At 43.5% G+C, this 20,406-nt stretch overlaps 1 protein-coding gene across 2 annotated transcripts in view; it reads right to left on the minus strand.

The window, feature by feature from the left end:
• Positions 1-1,167: 1,167 nt before the first annotated feature.
• The window catches only part of LOC130322978 (vomeronasal type-2 receptor 26-like), a 46,567-nt gene continuing 27,328 nt past the window's right edge, over positions 1,168-20,406 (minus strand). The window contains exons 2-4 of one of the 2 annotated variants that reach the window (XM_056553126.1): positions 9,052-9,264; positions 3,779-3,902; positions 1,168-2,212 (exon numbers count right to left, since the gene is read on the minus strand). In XM_056553126.1, coding sequence (XP_056409101.1) covers positions 1,308-2,212; positions 3,779-3,902; positions 9,052-9,264 — 1,242 coding nt within the window. In that variant the 3' untranslated portion in view covers positions 1,168-1,307. The remainder of the gene's footprint in view (positions 2,213-3,778; positions 3,903-9,051; positions 9,265-20,406) is intronic. The other variant, XM_056553128.1, reaches the window with a different exon arrangement.

The raw sequence follows: 20,406 nt of genomic DNA on the forward strand, positions 1-20,406 counted from the left end.
TGGTTTCAGGTTTCCATAAGGCCACATATATTTATATTTTTGTTGAACATAGTTGAGTTATGACTGCTAATCCCAACAGTGTCCACTCTATCCTGACATAGTTCCCGCCCCAAAAAATGCTTACCTGACCTTTTGGGGTGCTCATCTGCATAACATGATCCAGTGGAGATGAATCCTGTTTGTTCTGAGCTATTTAAGGTGAGACCATATATCCTATGAGAAAGTAAATGTTCCCCCCATCATCAAACTGTTTTTAATAAACATGCAGTAGACAAGCATACATTTACAGAGCTTTGTCAACTTCCTAAATTTCCAGTATATTGGCATTAAAGGGGTTCTCCACTGCCTTAACCTACTTTTGGCAGTTAGTTAGCTCTGTGGCTATATGTTATTATGGCTTTTTTTCATGTTGCTAACAATTCTGTATGTGGTGTTTTACTTACCTTTTTTCCGGACCCGTAAGCTGTTTTTTTCATTTGCTTCCTGCCTAGCCTCGACCACATTTTTATTTTCTTCCGCCGCCATCTTGCCACCGGAACGTCACCGTGGAGGGTGGTGTGTTGGAGGCCGGCCTGCCCCTCGCTCCGTATGTGCCCGCCTCCCGCACAACGTAATGCTCTGTCGTCATCAGCGCGCACCCTCCCTACTTTCAGCTTCTTCTAAGCTGAATGCGGATTGGGCTGCTTTTGGCGAATCGAATGCCGTGATAGGCGCATGTGCAGTTGGTCCTCGCTCGGGAGGATCATCTGCGCATGTGCCATAGTGATGTCAGCATCGGGCCTGACGCACTGGAGGATTGTTAACCCTAACCTGGCCAGAGGTGAGTCCCGGAGCGCTGGACAGCTCCTGAAGGTTTGTTATGGCAGTGTTTCCCAACCAGGGTGCCTCCAGCGGTTGCAAAACTACAACTCCCAGCATGCCCAGACACCCGAAGACATTCCGTCACGCGGGAGGCGGGCACGTACGGAGCGAGGGTCAGGCCGGTCTCCAACACCCCCCCCTCCACAGTGACGTCCCGGTGGCAAGATGGCGGCGGAAGAAAAGAAAAAAAGTGGTCGAGGCTAGGCAGGAAGCAAATGAGGAAACCAGCTTCCGGGTCTGGCAAAAAGGTAAGTAAAACACCCCATACAGAACAGTTAGCAACATGAAAAAAAGCCATAATAACAATTAGCCAAAGAGCTAACTAACTGCCAAAAGTAGGTTAAGGCAGTGGAGAACCCCTTTAATTTTAGGAGCCATATATAATAAAAAGGCATGTGTTTGCCCACATATTATTTACATATACATACATCTTATAGGTCAATAATTTATAATGCTTTTTGCCTTGATAAACCACTTTTTGAATTTAATTCTGGTCTCACCAGTATAATATAACATTTAGGGAAGAATATGCAGCCCAAAATACCAACACTTGATGATATTACAGCAAATATCTCTACAAGAACTGTATTCTTCCCAGTAACACTCATATAGGAGGGGATAAAAGCCACCCAGACACTGCAGACAACCAGCATGCTGAACGTGATGTTTTTAGCTTCATTAAAACGATCTGGTAAATTTCTGGCCAAAAAAGCAACAATGAAACTAACAGCTGCAAGTAGTCCCATATAGCCCAGGAGTATGGAGAAGGCCAGCATGGACCCTTCATTACACTGGAATATTATCTTGTCTTGGTATAAGTGAGTGTTCTTTTCTGGGAATGGAGAAGATGTAGATAACCAAATGATACTTATTAGGACTTGAAGAAATGAACAGAAGAAGACAACACAGTTTGTAATTTTCACACCAATAAATTTCCTCCAGGAACTTCCAGGTTTGGTGGCTTTGAAGGCCATGTAGACCATGATGGTTTTAGCCAGAATAGAAGAGATAGCTACTGAGAAGATGATCCCGAATGAAGTCTGACGGAGCATACAGGTGACATGTGTAGGGCGACCCAGGAACAAAAATACACAGAGGAAACTCAACATGATGGAAACCAGGAGAATGAAGCTCAGGGTTTGATTATTTGCTCTGACCACCGGAGTGTCTCTAAATAGAATGAAGATTCCCAAGATCGTAGATGTTTTGACAAAACATAACACTGAAATAATGGAGACTATGAAAACTGTGGGGTCATTTTTGTAAGACAGAAATTCTATAGGTTTTGGTACACACTCATTCATGTCATTTGGCCATTGATCTTCAGGACATTTTAGGCATGAAACACTGTCTACAAAACAAAACAAAAAAAACAAAAAACAGTGAGCAGGACATGACAAATTTTGTTCCTAAAATTAAATAAATCACTGTTATGTTTTTACAACATGCAAAAATTGTCAATATTAACCTCTTAAGGACCAAGCCCATTTTGGCCTTAAGGACCAGACCAATTGTATTTTTGCATTTTCGTTTTTTCTTCCTCGCCTTCTAAAATTCATAACTCATATTTCCATCCACAGGCCCATATGAGGGCTTGTTTTTTGCGTCACCAATTGTATTTTGTAATGACATCACTTATTTTACCATTAAATGTACGGTGCAATCAAACAAATATTATTTATGTTGGAATATTGAAAAGAAAACCGCAATTTAGCAAATTTTGTAAGGTTTTGTTTTCACGTTGTACACTTTCCGGTAAAAATGACATGTTTTCTTTATTCTGTGGGTCAATACTATTAAAATGATACCCATGTTATATGCTTTTCTATAATTGCACCGCTTAAAAAAAATCTCAAACCATTTTAACAAAATTTGTATGTTTCAAATTGCCCTATTTTGACCACCTATAACTTTCTAATTTTTCCGTATATGGGGCGATATGAGGGCTAATTTTTTGCGCCATGATCTTTAGTTTTTATCAGTTCCACTTTTTCTTAGGTTTTACTTTTTATAAATTTTTTATAAATTTTTTTTTATAAAAAGTGACAAAAAAGCAGCAATTTTTGACTTTTTTTAATTTTTTTACGTTTACGCCGTTAACCGAACGGGAAAATTAACAATATATTTTAATAGTTCATACTTTTACGCACGCGGTAATACCAAATATGCTTATTAATTATTTTTTTTATGCTTTTTGGGGGGTAAAATGGGGAAAAACTGACGTTTTACTTTTTATTGGGGGAGGGGATTTTTCACTTTTTCACTTTTTTATTTTAAATTTTTTTCCTTTTTTTTTTTTACACTTTTTATGTCCCCATAGGGGACTATTCATTGCAATCAGTTGATTGCTAATACTGTGCAGTGCTATGTATAGGACACAGCACTGCTCAGTATTATCGGTGATCTTCTGCTCTGGTCTGCTCGATCGAGCAGACCAGAGCAGAAGACCCCGGGAGACGGCCGGAGCCAGGTGAGGGGACCTCCGGCTGTCATGCTGGATGATCGGATCTCCGCGGCAGCGCTGCAGGCGATCCGATCGTCCATTTAAACTACATCACTGCCGCAGATGCCGTGAACTGTATTGATCATGGCATCGGAGGGGTTAAAGGCGGACAGCGCAATCGCAGATGTCCGCCATTACCGGCGGGTCCCTGGCTGCAGATATCAGCCGGGACCTGCCAGACAAGACGCGTGCACCGCTCCGGTGCTCGCGATCATTTCGGCGCGTAAATGTACGTCATGGTGCCATGTACCATGTCACCATGACGTCCATTTACATCCATTGTTGTTAAGGGGTTAAAACTATATCCATAGGTGCAATCTTATTTACTGATGAAAAAGTATTACTAGTATTAATGACAGTAAAAATAAATTTCAAAATTACCGTAGAAAACAAACCTATTAGATTTTTTGTTACCTGTTTCATTGGTTATTTCTCCCTTTGAGCATTTCAAACATTCAAAGCAGCATTTGTGTATTCCTGGCTTTATGGTTCTCTTATAACCTGGAGGACACTGTTCAGAGCAGGTAGATACTGGGATCTGTTATAAATAATCAAAAATAGAAATATTGAATTTTTTTTTATAAACTAAGTAAATAAATTTATGATTTAAACATTTTAATAAACACAAAAATAAAACATAGACTTCCGTACACCCCAAAATTTCTGCAGAGTATTGAAAAAAGGACCAATGCCAATTGCCGAAATGTCAAGCACAGGATGCAGACTTGATTCACATGCTTTGGCGATGTCCCCAGATTCCCCAGATTTAATCTTTATTAAAATAGAACAACAACTTAAGAATAAGCTCCCCCGGGATGCAAGAACAGCTATCCTATGAATAGGGTTGAGGAGATTTAAAAACAAATTGATAATAAATAAATTACTAGGTATAACAAAAATATGTATTCTTAGGAAATGGTTCGCCCCCATAGGAACAAATATAAAAGAATGGAGTAATGTGGTGGAAAAAATTAAGATTTATGATACCAACTATAATAAGAATGGAACTAAGAAAGGAAATAAAATATGTATGGAGTGGAAGGAGTGGAGGGGTTGAGGGAAACGGCTGGTGGGGGGGTGGAAAGGGGGGGAGTAAGGGTTGTAATGAATATAAAATCATTATATAAAATGTAATGTATTAAATTGTCATTTTGCAAAGTGTAAAATAAAGCTTTATATAAAATAAAATAAAAAGCTCAACTGGAAAAAAAAACATTTTAATAAACATACTTGAACTGATAGACCTTGGTTTAGGCCAAGAAGTCAGCAGTGTTTAGGTCTTTCTCGTTATCTGACATGTGTACACATCATAGAGGGAAGGTAGTTAACAATCTGAGACAGATATACTCCTCACACAGAGCGTTAACTTGCTGAGAAGTGACAAGACCAGCGGCCGATTGTCATATGCGGCCGAGCACCCGCCACTATTGTCAGAAGCGGAGGCTCTGATCCTGAGAGTTAAGTTTGCAGATGCTGTGGTCAGTAAGAACACTGCATCTACAGTGCTGACAGGGGAATGGGGCCTTCCCTGTCACCCATCCAGCAATGTCATTGCGGGGTTCTGATGGTTGCTATTGCAACCGGAAGCTAAATTGCTGCCTCCAAGGCTGTCAGTTATGGTGGCCCATGAGGCTCATTTGTAAGGCTGAGTTCACACAGGCAAAAAATGTGTGCATTGAATATTCTGCACGGACAATTTGCTGCCGCAGAGTCCCATTCATTTTAATGGGATTCTGCTGGACTATTCACATAGGGAAATTTCCATGCCAGAAACCTCTGATTCCGGTGTCCGGTGTCAAATCTATTCTTTCTGGCGAGTTCGCAAAGAAATGCATTGCCTTCTGAGACAGCGCATTTCCGAGCAGTCTTAATTCCCACCGGTCAGTCAAATGTGCGCAAATGTTTTTTGCAAATTTTTCACCCTTGTGAACACAGCCCAAAACTGACAAACAGTTATGCTATGCTGCAGTATAGCATAACAGTGATTACAAGATCACAGTTTAAAAAAAAAAAATGTCTAAATAAATTGTTTTTCAATAAATAAAGTGTAAAAAAATGTAAATGTCCGCTTTCGTAATAAAGCTCTATACAAGTACAAAACAATTAAAAACTAAAACTCATGCTTATTAGGCATTGTTTCATTTGTAACAACTTGCACAATAAAACAACAATGTTCTGATCTCACACAAGTACTGCCACTCACCACTAGGAATGCTTTTTTGGTAAACTCAGTTAGAAATGCTATGTTATTTAACCCCTTAAGGACGCAGACAATTTTATTTTTACGTTTTCTTTTTTTCCTCCTCACCTTCAAAAAAATCATAACTCTTTTATATTTTCATCCACAGAATAGTATGAGGGCTTATTTTTTGCGCGACCAGTTGTCCGTTGTAATGCCATCACTCACTTTACCATAAAATGTATGGCGCAACCAAAAAAATACTATGTGGAGAAATAAAAAAAAAACGCAATTTAGCAAATTTTGGAAGGTTTCGTTTTCATTGCGTACAATTTACAGTAAAAATGACATGTGTTCTTCATTCTTTGGGTCAATACGATTAAAATGATACCCATGATAAAATACTTTTCTATTACTGTTGCGCTTAAAAAAAATCGCAAACTGTTTAACCAAATTAGTACGTTTAAAATTTCCTCATTTTGAAGACCTATAACTTTTTCATTTTTCTGTATTTGCAGCGGAATGAGGGCTCATTTTTTGCGCCGTGATCTGTACTTTTTATTGATACCATATTTGCTTATATAACATTTTTAATACTTTTTTTAATTAATTTTTTTGGGAATAAAATGTTATAAAAAAAAGCAGCTATTTTGGATTTTTTTTTTTTACGTTCACGCCGTTAACTGTACGGTATCATTAACATTTTATTTTAATAGTTGGTATATTTACGCACGCGGCGATACCAAATATGTATATTACCTTTTTTTTTACACTTTTTGGGGTGAAATAGGGAAAATGGGACAATTTATATTTTTATTGGGGGAGGGGATTTTTCTAATTTATTTTACTTTTATTTATTAACTTTTTTTTACTTTTATTTTTACACTTTAATAGTCCCCATAGGGGACTATTTATAGCAATCATTCGATTTCAAATACTGTTCAGTGCTATGTATAGGACACAGCACTGATCAGTGTTATCGGTGATCTTCTGCTCCGGTCTGCTCGATCGCAGACCAGAGCAGAAGACCCCAGGAGATGGCCGGAGCAAGGTGAGGGGACCTCCAGCCGCCATGCAGGATGATTGGATCACCGCGGCAGCGCTGCGGGCAATCCGATCATCCATTCAAAGTAACGCGATGCTGCACATGCCGTGATCTGTATTGATCACGGCATCTGAGGGGATAATGGCGGACAAATAAACATATGTGGTATCGCCACGTGCGTAAATGTCCAAACTATAAAAATATATCATTAATTGAACCGCACGGTCAATGGCGTACACGTAAAAAAATTCCAAAGTCAAAAAAGCTTATTTTTGGTCACTTTTTATACCATTAAAAAATGAATACAAAGTGATAAAAAGTCAGATCAAAAGAAAAAATGGTACCGATAAAAACTTCAGATCACGGCGCAAAAAATGAAACCTCAAACCGCCCTTTACTTGGAAAAATAAAAAAGTTATAGGGGTCAGAAGAGGACATTTTTAAACGTATACATTTTCCTGCATGTAGTTATGATTTTTTCCAGAAGTATGACAAAATGAAACCTATATAAGTAGGGTATCAATTTAACCGTATGGACCTACAGAATAATGATAAGGTGTCATTTTTACCAAAATATGCACTGCGTAGAAACGGAAGCCCCCAAAATTTACAAAATGGCGTTTTTTCTTCGATTTTGTCGCACAATGATTTTTTTTCTGTTTCGCCGTGAATTTTGGGGTAAAATGACTAATGTCACTGCAAAGTAGAATTGGTGACGCAAAAAATAAGCCATAATATGGATTTTTAGGTTGAAAATTGAAAGGGTTATGATTTTTAAAAGGTAAGGAGGAAAAAACGAAAGTGCAAAAAATGAAAAACCCTGAGTCCTTATGGGGTTAAATTCAGGTCAGCCCACTGCACAATACTTTGCTAAAATTAATCTGTTTTGTAATGTTAGAGTTTCTATTGGCTTGTTCTGAGGTCACCTTGTTGGGATTTGTAGTGCAGTAACTGGACCCAGTAATGCATGTCTCTGAAGTTATCCCACTGCACAATGATTTGCTCAAATTGCTTTGAACTATGGTGGGAAGGAATTCTGGGATCAGTAGTTCCACAGTGAGTTCTTCTATGCTCTGCTCACTGCTCAACTCTCTCTTCAAGATGGTGGCCGCAAAAAAGTGCATTGGTATAAGTATTCTTAATCCTACCCCTTTTCTGTCTACTGATTGGCCTGGGCAGCTGTATGCAAGCAATGATTTTCTAACCTCCGGTCATGTGATCTTGCTGCTAGCTGCAAAGTATTCTTGGCTACCCTGGTGTCATATCTGTATTCCGACTTCCTTATATCATGCCGAAATGGCACCAAAACTCCATAGAGGAGATTTATAAAAACCTGTGTAGAGGAAATGTTGACCAGTTGCCTATAACAACCAATCAGATTGTAAGGACTCACGGCAGTAGGCAGAACACATGGAGATCATGGATCCGCTGGACCTGTGTGGCAGATGATGCGGGCCTTGCAAGGGAGCGGTGTCTAAGGTGCCGCTGGTTTTCACCAGAGCCCGAAGCAAAGCAGGATGTTCTTGCTGTGGCAAACGGCACCCAGGTCGCTACCCCTGGCACGTCTCGACCACACAGGCAGCTAAGGTGATGCGAGGCACAGGAGGGAAACAACAAGATTGGTCAGGATAGCAGGTCAGGGCTGACGGCAGAGGATGCGGAGTCAGGAACGTGGCAGGAGGTCTATAGGCAGGCAGCACAGGAACGAGGTCAGCAGAGGGTAAGGTCACGGCAAGGCAAACACAGAATATGCTTTCACTAGGTCTCTAAGGCAACAAATATCCCACAGGGGTATGTGGGAGGTGCAGGTGCTTATAAAAAAGGTACAGGTGCAGCACATAATTGCAGATGCACTGGCCCTTAAAATCACAGAGCTCCAGCGTGCGCGCTCCCTAGGAGGCAGGGGTACGCACTCCAGCGCTGCAAGAAAACTAGAGGGACAGAAGGAGCAGAGGTGAGTGACGGGCTGAGACTCGCATGCGGGTGAGTCCATTGGCAGGGACTGACAGTGAAGCCAGTGTGTCTGGCCAGAGCGCTAATTGTAACGTAGATTGCGTCTTTTATTTTTCATAGGTCCTAATCAAAGTGAAAGAAGCCATCTGATTGGTTGCTATGGGCAACTGGTCAACTTTTCCTCTACACAAGTTTTGATAATTCTCCCCCATATGTGTTCCTCCTCCCTTCTCTATAATAGCGCCGTTGCCAAGGGCTCACAAACCGAGCATGGCAAACTTCTAATCCCCACTAAACAGTATTTGAGACCGACTTCTAAGCAAGACCAGGTTATAAAGGTTTAGCTAGATAAAGACCATCATGTGGGGAGATTTTTGCCTTTGACATTATGAGTCAATTCTATTCAATTCACCGTTATGCTATGATGCATCAATCTGTCAGGTCATCTTTAATATACAAAACATAATAAATATCCATTACTTATTTATAGAAGAACATGGAATAAGTTACATCAGAATTTTTCCAAACGATTTTTTCGTTATTAAACTCCAGTTGATTTCCTTCCTGGGCTGATGTATTGAAATATCCAACAACTTTTTGGGTCAATATTCCATTGATGAGACTTGCATAATTTAGGATAAAATAGAATGAGGACAATTCTCCTTTCTCATTGAAATGAACGTCTTCTCCAAGAGGATCTCTGAAATGAACTCTTCTTAGGTACTTGGAGAATAAACAACATTATATGTAACTTACAGGAACTGAAAATCACTTTCCTGATAGAATATTAATGAAAAAACATATATATATATATATATATATATATATACATATATATATATATATATATATATATATATAACAAAATCTTGCAGCAGCACACAGGTAAGGTGGAAAAAATGATGATTTAATCCATAAAAAGTGTTTTCACAGCAAGTTACGTTTCGACCAGGCTCTCCTAGTCTTTTTCAAGCAGGCTAGGAGAGCCTGGTCGAAACGTTGCTTGCTGTGAAAACACTTTTTATGGATTAAATCATCATTTTTTTCACCTTACCTGTGCGCTGCTGCAAGATTTTGTTTTTTGTATACCAGTAGTGGGCTTTTGACCATAGCCCCAGAAGCTGCGAGCACTAAATCTCTAATTTTGGCATTGTCTGAGATGTGCTGCTCTATTCTCGATTTTTGCTATATATATATATATATATATATATATATATATATATATATATATATCCACACACACACACACACTATTGGTTAGAAGAGAATTACATTGGTAAACACATTTTTTTTTTTTTTTTGTGTGTTTCTTTGATCCTATAGTATTTTGATTCTGATTCAGTTGTGTCAGGTATAGTTTTTGAGTAACATGCGTTCAAAATAGATTTTTTGCATTTGCTTACAAGTTAAAATAACTTACATTCAAATATTAACCCCTTAAGGTAGAAAACTATTTTGGCCTTAACCACTTAACCCCTTAAACACCCGGGGTTTTTCTGTTTTTGCATTTTCTTTTTTTCCTCCTTACCTTTAAAAAATCATAACTCATCACATAAATCATAACAACAATTTTGCACCTAAAAATCCATATGATGGCTTATTTTTTGCGCCACCAATTCTACTTTGTAATGACTTGTAATTTTACCCAAAAATCTATGACGAAACGGAAAAGAAAATGATTGAAAAAAAAACAAAACATTTTGTAACTTTTGGGTGCTTCCGTTTCTACACAGTACATTTTTTGGTAAAAATTACATATTCTCTTTATTCTGTGGGTCCATATGATTAAAATGATTCCCTACTTATATAGGTTTGATTTTGTCGTACTTTTGGAAAAAATCATAACTACATGCAGGAAAATGTATACGTTTAAAATGGTCATATTCTGACCCCTATAACTTTTTTATTTTTCTGCTTATGCGGTGTGTGACGATCCGTCTTGGGGATTAGCTCTGGGATCGTCTTGGACCACGCCACAGGATGCGTTTCTTCTCAATAAACCAGCAAACAAATGCTTATAATGCAAATCTGGCACCTTGCCAGTTTTATTAGACAGGTTGCAGGGAAAGAAATAAACAAAAAGCAGGAACAAACAAAATCCTAGACCGTCTGGTCACTGACTAAACAGATCAGCTTGTCCTGACTAACAACCGCTGAGCTTCCCTCAGCTGGTTAAACATATGTCCCCTGCAACCTTCTACTCACAATTCATGTCAGTCTCTTTGAGCCCCTCATAGCTCGGGCTGTGTACTCCCACATTAGACTGAGTCTCCATCTCATATACACACCTCCCTTCCCTCCTGCCTCATTACTTAAGAAGCAGGTGAGAGCTTCTGCAGGGTGAGCCAAGGAAATACACCATTTCCTTGCCACACTGCCACAGGTGGTATGAGGGCTCATTTTTTGCTCCGTGATCTGAAGTTTTTAGCGGAACCATTTTTGTTTTCACACGGCGATACCACATATGTTTATTTTTATTTACACAGTTTTTTTTTTTTTTAAATGGGAAAAGAGGAATGATTCAAACATATTAGGGAAGGGGTTAAATGATTTTTATTCACTTTTTTTTCCACAATTTTTTTGCAGTGTTATAGCTCCCATAGGGGCCTATAACATTACATACACTGATCTTTTAAATTGATCAATGGTTTCTCATAGAAAACGATTGATCAATGATTCTGCCGCTTGATTGCTCATGCCTGGATCTCAGGCACTGAGCAGTCATTCGGCGATCCGACACCAGGAGGCAGGTAAGGGACCCTCCTGCTGGGACACAGTTGTTCAGGATGCGGCGACTTTGCCGCAGACATCCCGAACAGCCCCCAGAGCTAACCGGCAATGATTTACTTTCAATTTAGACGCGGCGTTCAACTTTGAGCGCTGTGTCTAAAGGGTTAATAGAAATATACAAAGGAATGGGGGCTCAATTTAATTATACATATCTATTGTGGGTGCTGATCAGTGTACCAAAGAACATGAAATTAGAAAAAGGTAAAGGGGAAACACACTGAAATTGCATCAGCACACCAACACACAAATGCAGTGCCGTGCGCTATTAGCCATGGGTCCCGGGCCTGACTTGCTATGACGCAGGGCCACGCCGTGGCCTCGCGTTATAGAACGGGAGCGGACCGTGTAGGGGTTAAGGACCCAGAGCGTACCTGTACACCCTGAGTCCGCTCCCTTTTTATAACGTGGGGCAATAGCGTGGCCCCACATTATAGCGGGTCGGGCCCAGCCTCTAACAACTGCCGGGACCCGTGGCTAATAGCGCCCGGCACTAATCGCAGTGCCGCACGCTGTTAACCCTTTAGATGCAGCGCTCAATTGATCGCCGTGTCTAAAGTGAAGGTAAACTACTCCCGACTAGCTCAGTGGGCTGTTAGGGACCGCAGCTTGCAGGACACCAGGAGGATCCCTACCTGCCTCCTGCATGTCCGATCGCCGAATGACTGCTCAGTGCCTGAGATCCAGGCATGAGCAGTCAAGCGGCAGAATCATTGATCAATGTTATCCTATGGGATAACAATGATCAATGCAAACGATCAGTGTGTGCAATGTTATAGCCCCCTATGGGGGCTATAAAGCGATCAAAAAGTCCGATCAATACTAATATCGTACCGATAAAACCTTCACATCACGGCGCAAAAAAATTAGCCCTCATACTGCCCAGTAAGCGGAAAAATCAAAAAGTTATAGGGGTCAGAAAATGACAATTTTAAACGTATAAATTTTCCTGCAGGTAGTTATGATTTTTTCCAGAAGTACCACAAAATCAAACCTATATAAGTAGGGTATCAATTTAATCGTATGGACCTACAGAATAAAGATAAGGTATCATTTTTACTGAAAAGTGTACTGTGTAGAAACGGAAGCCCCTAAAATTTACAAAATTGTGTTTTTTTTTATTTTTATTGTGTCGCTCAATGATTTTTTTTCCATTTCGCCATAGGTTTTTGGGTAAAATGACATGTCAATACAAAGTTGAATTGGTGGCGCAAAAAATAAGTCATCATATGGATTTTTAGGTGCAAAATTTTAAGATTTAAGATTTTTTAAAGGTAAGGAGGAAAAATCGAGAGTAGTGAAAAGACGGAAAAACCCCGGGTCTGGGGTTAAAGGGGTACTCCCTTGGAAAACTTTTTTTTTTAAATCAGCTGGTGCCAGAAAGTTAAACAGATTTGTAAATTACTTCTATTAAAAAATCTTAATCCTTCCAGTACTTATCAGCTGCATTATGATCCACAGGAAGTTCTTTTCTTTTTGAATTTCTTTTCTGTCTGACCACAGTGCTCTCTGCTGACACCTCTGTCCATGTCAGGAACTGTCCAGAGCAGGAAAGGTCTGCTATGGGGATTTGCTCCTACTCTGGACAGTTCCTGACATGGACAGTGGGGTCATTTTTAAATAGAAGTAATTTACAAATCTGATATATATATATATATATATATATATATATATATATATATATATATACATACACACACACAGCACCGGCGCACTAGATGTCCGTAATTAGCAGCCTACATATAACTGAGTGGATCCCTGTATTTCCATTCAAAAAGTAGTTCAAACTATAAGGGGAAATTTGTATCGGCGCTATGAGAGTTACAATACAATAAAGTATATCATAACACTTGTTTGTATTGAAAACAAAATGGTTCATACCAGATCAGTGTTAGTGATACGGCACTCGGTAATCCACTCTCTTAATGATGATAGTTGTACCACTCCAATGTGGGGTTACGATCACTCCACTAACTTATGATTTCACTGTGGTAGTCCCGGTTGTTAGACGGAGATTGAATAGTCCTGTCCATGTCAGGAACTGTCCAGAGCAGGAAAGGTCTGCTATGGGGATTTGCTCCTACTCTGGACAGTTCCTGACATGGACAGTGGGGTCATTTTTAAATAGAAGTAATTTACAAATCTGATATATATATATATATATATATATATATATATATATATATATATATATATACATACACACACACAGCACCGGCGCACTAGATGTCCGTAATTAGCAGCCTACATATAACTGAGTGGATCCCTGTATTTCCATTCAAAAAGTAGTTCAAACTATAAGGGGAAATTTGTATCGGCGCTATGAGAGTTACAATACAATAAAGTATATCATAACACTTGTTTGTATTGAAAACAAAATGGTTCATACCAGATCAGTGTTAGTGATACGGCACTCGGTAATCCACTCTCTTAATGATGATAGTTGTACCACTCCAATGTGGGGTTACGATCACTCCACTAACTTATGATTTCACTGTGGTAGTCCCGGTTGTTAGACGGAGATTGAATAGTCCTGTAGCATATGCGGGGTATCGGGGTGGCAGGGAGCCGAATTCCGAGAGATCTGCTCCGGCCGGAAGCATCTCACTGGCTCGCTTCCCTGCTAATACAGCACAAAAATGGGACCCAAAAAGCTAATAGTGACATCACTACTGTCACGATTCGGCTGGCAGGAGGTGGATCCTCTGTGCCAGAGAGGGATTGGCGTGGACCGTGCTAGTGGACCGGTTCTAAGTTGCTACTGGTATTCACCAGAGCCCGCCGCAAAGCGGGATGGTCTTGCAGCGGCGGTAGCAACCAGGTCGTATCCACTAGCAACGGCTCAACCTCTCTGACTGCTGAAGATAGGCGCGGTACAAGGGAGTAGACAAGAGCAAGGTCGGACGTAGCAGAAGGTCGGGGCAGGCAGCAAGGTTCGTAGTCAATGGTGATAGCAGATGGTCAAGAACACAGTAGAGGTAACACAGAGTAGCTTTCTCAAGGCACAAGGCAACAAGATCCGGCAAGGGAGTGCAGGGGAAGTGAGGTATAAGTAGGGAGTGCACAGGTGGAAACTAATCAGGAAGATTGGGCCAGGCACCATCATTGGTGCACTGGCCCTTTAAATCTCAGAGAGCTGGCGCGCGCGCGCCCTAGAGAGCGGAGCCGCGCGCGCCAGAGCATGACAGCCGGGGAGCGGGACAGGTAAGAGACTTGGGATGCGATTCGCGAGCGGGCGCGTCCCGCTATGCGAATCGCATCCCCGCCAGCAATGTCAGTGCAGCGCTCCCGGTCAGCGGGTCTGACCGGGGCGCTGCAGGGAGAGAAACGCCGCGAGCGCTTCGGGGAGGAGCAGGGACCCGGAGCGCTCAGCGTAACAACTACTGGTAGAGCCTAGGACCAAAAAGGATCTGACGTGTTTCTGAAAGTACGCTTTCCTTCCTCAGAGATCTCTGAGGAAGGAAGGCGTGCTTTCAGAAACATGTCTTTAAGTGGAAATCTTAGGTAAGTTCCCACACTTTTTTCCTCAGGACTTGACCTCTGATTGTACTGCTTAAAAAAATCTCAAACTATTTTAACAATATTGACCACCTATAGCTTTCTCATTTTTCAGTATACGGAGCGGTATGAGGGCTCATTTTTCGCTCTGTGATCTGTAGTTTTTATCTGTACCACTTTTGCTTATATTTTTCTTTTTCATCACTTTCTATTAATTTGTTTTTGGAATAAAATGTGGACTTTTTTAACGTTTACGCTGTTCACCATATTGGATAATTAACATTATATTTTGATCATTTGGACATTTACGCACACGGCAATACCAAATATATGAATTAATTATTTTTTAATGCATTTTGTGGATAAAATGGGAAAAAGGGCCATTTTACATTTTTATTGGGGGAGGGGATTTTTAAATTTTTTTTTAAACTTTTTTAAATATTTTTTTTACTCTTATAATGTCCCCATAGAGGACTATTTATAGCAATCATTTGATTGCTAATACCGTCAGTACTATGCATAGGGCATAGCACTGATCAGTGTCATCGGCGATCTTCTGCTCTGGTCTGCTTGATCTCAGATCAGAGCAGAAGACCCCTGGAGACGTGGGGACATGCTGAGGCCATTCTGGATGATTGAATCCCAGCTGCAGCCCTACGGGAGATGCGGTCATCCACTTTAAGTGCCACACTGCCGCAGATGCAGTCATCTGTATTGATCAATTACAGCATCTGAGGGGTTAATGTTGGACATCAGCGAGATCGCTGATGTCTGCCATTACCGGAAGGTCCTGGCTGCTGACATTACCTGCCATGCATGATGCGAGCACCGATACGGTGCTTGCGGTCATGTACATGACGTAAATGTATATCATGGTGCGCTAAGTACCACCGCACCATGAAGTACATTTACGTCCGATGTCGTTAAGGGGTTAATGAAAGTTGTGACAGGACAGTAAAAGAAGTCGGGTGGCACTCACGGTTTAGTAAACAGATTCTTCTTTATTCGGTTCGGTGCGTAGACATGCAGCGGGGCGCTCGGACAAACAGTGTAACAGACAACAGCTATTTCGCACCGCTCCCAGCGCTTCTTCAGGTCACACCTCCTCTGACATGAGAGGCCAGGTAAATACCTCCTCACGTCTGCCACGTCAGAGGGGGAGGTACATCAACACTGAAAACACTAGACAGTAGAAAACGTAAATATATTACTCAGGTCTGTACAAAAATCTTATTAAAATCACATTATTTTTTCTTTTTATATCACGGGCATATTAATTAAGAACCAGATGTATAAAAGGGAATCCCACTTAGGACAAAATCAAGTAGATATATAGAAACCGAGAATGTGCAAAGTATAAGAGAAAAATGAGGCTAGTCATTAGGCATTAACCTCTTAAGGACCAGGCACGTATGAGTACGTCCCTGCACTCTGGGTCTTAAGGACCAGGCACGTACTCATACGTCTGTGGGAATTTCAGAGGGGACCGGACCGGGGTGACTACTGATATCTATCAGCAGGCACCCCGCGCAAATGCCCAGGGGGGTCATTAGACACCCTCATGTCGGCGATCGGCGCAAATCGCAAGTGAATTTACACGTGAGATTTGCGTGATTCCGGGTCATTACGGGTCTATGGTGACCCTGTGACCCGGAATATAAAGGGGATCGCGGGTGTCTAAGACACCCACAATCCCCCTGAAGAGATAGGAGTGAGGTGGCAGGGGTGCAACCCCTCCTATCCCTGCTATTGGTGGTCTAGATGCGACCACCAATAGCAGATCGGGGGCGGGGGGGTTAACTTTCGTTTTGCCCGTCCTGCCCACCCACAATAGGCGGCAGAACGGGGAAACGACAGAGGACCGGCGCTGGAGTCCACTTACCGATCTATGGAGGCTGTGGGCGACTATCGGCATCGGAGTTCGGCGGGCAGCACAGGTGTGCAAGATCATAGTTCCGGAAACCGCAGGCAAGACTGAGTCAACCAAGTTGACTAGGAAGTCTACCTGTCCCTGGTTAGGAGCATAAGCGTTAGCAACCGTGAACGTGGCACCCCCCAGGGAAAGTGATAAGACAATGTATCTAGCTCGAGGATCTAAAGTAACAGAAAGGACCCGATGCACAAGGGACCTATGGATAGCTATGGCTACCCCCTTAGCATGCGCCACCAGATTATTGGCGCAGAACCAAACCGGGTAGTGTCGGTTTCGAAGGGTTGGGGCATGGCCTACCTTAAAATGGGTCTCCTGGAAGCAAGCGACGGGCACCTTACGTTTGTGGAGATGGTGCAGGATCTGCATCCGTTTCGCAGGCGAGTTGATTCCCTTCGCATTAAAAGAGGCAATGTTGAGCCCTGCCATGGTGAGCAAAGAAAGAGAGAGCACACACCTGTCGGCTTCCTAACTAAGAAAAAAAACAGAGAACAAAACAAGGAGAAGGAGAACAAGAAACAGGGGGAAAAGAAGAGAAGAAGGCAAGGAGAAGAATAAAAACACAAAGGGTAGCAGCAGAGGTACCGCTGCAGCACAAACTACAGAAGATGCGGTCAAGGACGAGGAGGACAGGCACCGGGAAAGGAGCCCAGCAGTGTCTCCACCCTATGAGGGGGAATCAGCCAGGGGATAAGGGAGCCCGAGCTCAGCACCCATAAGGAAGCCAGATGGAGGAGGGATAGAGGAAGGGAGACCACTAGAAGAGGAGTAGAAGCAATGAAGAGGCGCGGATAGTAGCCAGGGAAAAGCGGACCAGCGTGGGCAGTGCGGAAGGGTAGAAATTAGGGAAAGGGAGAAGAAAGTCGTGGTGGAGAAAAGAGGAGGAGAAAGGTTGCGGAAAACAGGAGGCAAAGAAGAAAAATAAATCACATTACAAGCCGCCAAGGGTCATCCGGAACCTGCAAGACAGGAAAGGTGAACAATAATAGGTAGTACAATAGCTTAACAATCAAGTGGCATCGGAGGGTCCCGCACGGGGTGATGAGGGGACAGATTCCCAGCAGGTGATCAGCCTCTGGCGGCGTGAACCCCGTGGCGGCAGTCCAGAGCAGGCCTGTTTAGGGGGCTTCTGGGGCGCCTGCTGGGTGGGTCGCTTAGGGGCCACAGGGGCAAGCATTGGCCAGCTTGGCAGGGAGAGAGATGGAATGTCCAAGTCCTGGAGAAACCCGGGAAGATCATCAGGGGAGCGCAAGGTGTGGGTTTTACCATCTCTCCGCACCATGAGGGCAAACGGGAACCCCCAACGATAAATCAGGCCCCTCTCTCGAATCACTTCTAGGAGGGGTCGGAGGGCCGTACGTTGAGCCAGAGTATGACGGGACAAGTCCGGAAAGAGTTGCACCTCAACATCCTTGTAGAGGATCCGACGTCAAGTGCGAGCCACACGTAGAATGTCCTCCTTAATGGCGTAGAAATGGACCCGGCAGATAAGGGGCGGCTGTCGTCAGGATGAGGGGGGCGAAGGGCTCTGTGGGCTCTATCTAATTCAATGTGGGCATCTGCAGGCAGTTCCAGGAGATCATTAAAAATCGTCAGTAGGGCAGAGTGCAGTTCATCAGGGCCCACCTTCTCAGGCAGTCCGCGGAGGCGGATGTTGTTGCGCCTGTTATGATTCTCCACATCATCCAGGAGCTGTTGTAATACGAAAAGCTGATCAGAGTGTCTCTGTACCGTAGCTTGGAGAGCCTGGAGGGAAGCAGCAGAGGAGTCTTGAGCAGTGACAACCGTGTCCACCCGTGATGATAAGGTGAACACCTCAGTACGGAGTTGAGCGAATTCCTGTTTGCACTCCGCTACCACCTGTTTAGCCATAAACAAAAAGTCCTCTCTCGTAGGTAATGAAACAATTAAAGACTGCAGGTAAGCCAGGGTGATCGGGCGATCCGTCCCAGAAGTGGAAGGAGGTTTAGTAGTAGAAACGTTACCCAATGAGGGGGGTGGTGGAGAGGAGTCAGGCAGGGGGGTGCGGAACACAGGTGGTGTGCCCCTCATTGAGCTCAATGAGGGGTCCCCAGGCATGGAAGGCATCAGCAAAGGGCTCCCTGTGGGTAAAATCTGCTGAGAGGGAGGCAGCAGACTCTGGCCAGCTGGGTGAGAGACCAGGCCCTGAATGCAGGGGTCCCAGGGGGAGCCGGAGGACCATTGCGGAGAGGGGGGGGCCAAAACGAGTTGGGATGCTGACCCTGGGGAGGGCACCGCATAGAAGGCTACCAGAGGAGATGGGCACTGTTCAGGCAGCAGAGGCCAGGCAGAGGGTGTCACGGAGGGTCCCCTGTAGGCCCCCCCTGCGGCAGCAGCAGGAGAGTGAGCAGCAGGAGGCCTCTGTGTTGAGGGAGGTCAGAGGTTAACTGCAGAAGCCTGAGGGGCCAGTGCGGGGGGAGAGCCCAGAGCCTCGGCAGTGTTAAATGTAGAACCACAGATCCTTTATCTGCAAACGCCGTGGTGCTCTACCTTCAGAGTGCAGGCAATGCAATCAGATAAGACAGTACAAGAAGTCGGGTGGCCTCACGGTTTAGTGAACAGATTCTTCTTTATTCGGTTCGGTGCGTAGACATGCAGCGGGGCACTTGGACAAACAGTGTAACGGACAACAGCTATTTTGCGCCGCTCCCGACGCTTCTTCAGGTCACACCTCCTCTGACATAAGAGGCCAGGTAAATACCTCCTCACGCCTGCCATGTCAGAGGGGGTGTACATCAACACTGAAAACACTAGACAGTAGAAAACGTAAATATATTACTCAGTGTCACGATTCGGCTGGCTGGAGGTGGATCCTCTGTGCCAGAGAGGGATTGGTGTGGACCGTGTCGGTGGACCGGTTCTAAGTTGCTACTGGTATTCACCAGAGCCCGCCGCAAAGCGGGATGGTCTTGCAGCGGCGGTAGCAACCAGGTCGTATCCACCGGCAACGGCTCAACCTCTCTGACTGCTGAGATAAGCGCGGTACAAGGGAGTAGACAAGAGCAAGGTCGGACGTAGCAGAAGGTCAGGGCAGGCAGCAAGGATCGTAGTCCGGGGCAACGGCAGGAGGTCTGGAACACAGGCTAGGAACACTCAAGGAAACGCTTTCACTGGCACAATGGCAACAAGATCCGGCGAGGGAGTGCAGGGGAAGTGAGGTATAAGTAGGGAAGTGCACAGGTGAAGGTACTGATTAAAACCTGATGCGCCAATCAGTGGCGCACCGGCCCTTTAAATCGCAAAGACCCGGCGTGCGCGCGCCCTAAGGAGCGGGGCCGCGCGCGCTGGGACAGCACAGACGGGGAACGGGTCTGGTAATGGAATCGGGATGCGCATCGCGAGCGGGCGCGTCCCGCATCGTGAATCGCATCCCGGCTGGGAACATTATCGCAGCGCACCCAGTCGGCAGGTCTGACCGGGGCGCTGTGAATAAGAGAACGCTGTGAGCGCTCCGGGGAGGAGCGGTGACCCGGAGCGCTCGGCGTAACACTCAGGTCTGTATAAAAATCTTATTAAAATCCCATTATTTTTCCTTTTATATCACGGCATCTTAGTGAAGAGCCAGATGTATAAAAGGGAATCCCACTTTGGATAAAATCAAATAGACATATGGAAACCAAGATTGTGCA

This window comes from Hyla sarda, chromosome 1 (assembly GCF_029499605.1).
Source record: "Hyla sarda isolate aHylSar1 chromosome 1, aHylSar1.hap1, whole genome shotgun sequence".
Taxonomy (NCBI): Eukaryota; Metazoa; Chordata; class Amphibia; order Anura; family Hylidae; genus Hyla; species Hyla sarda.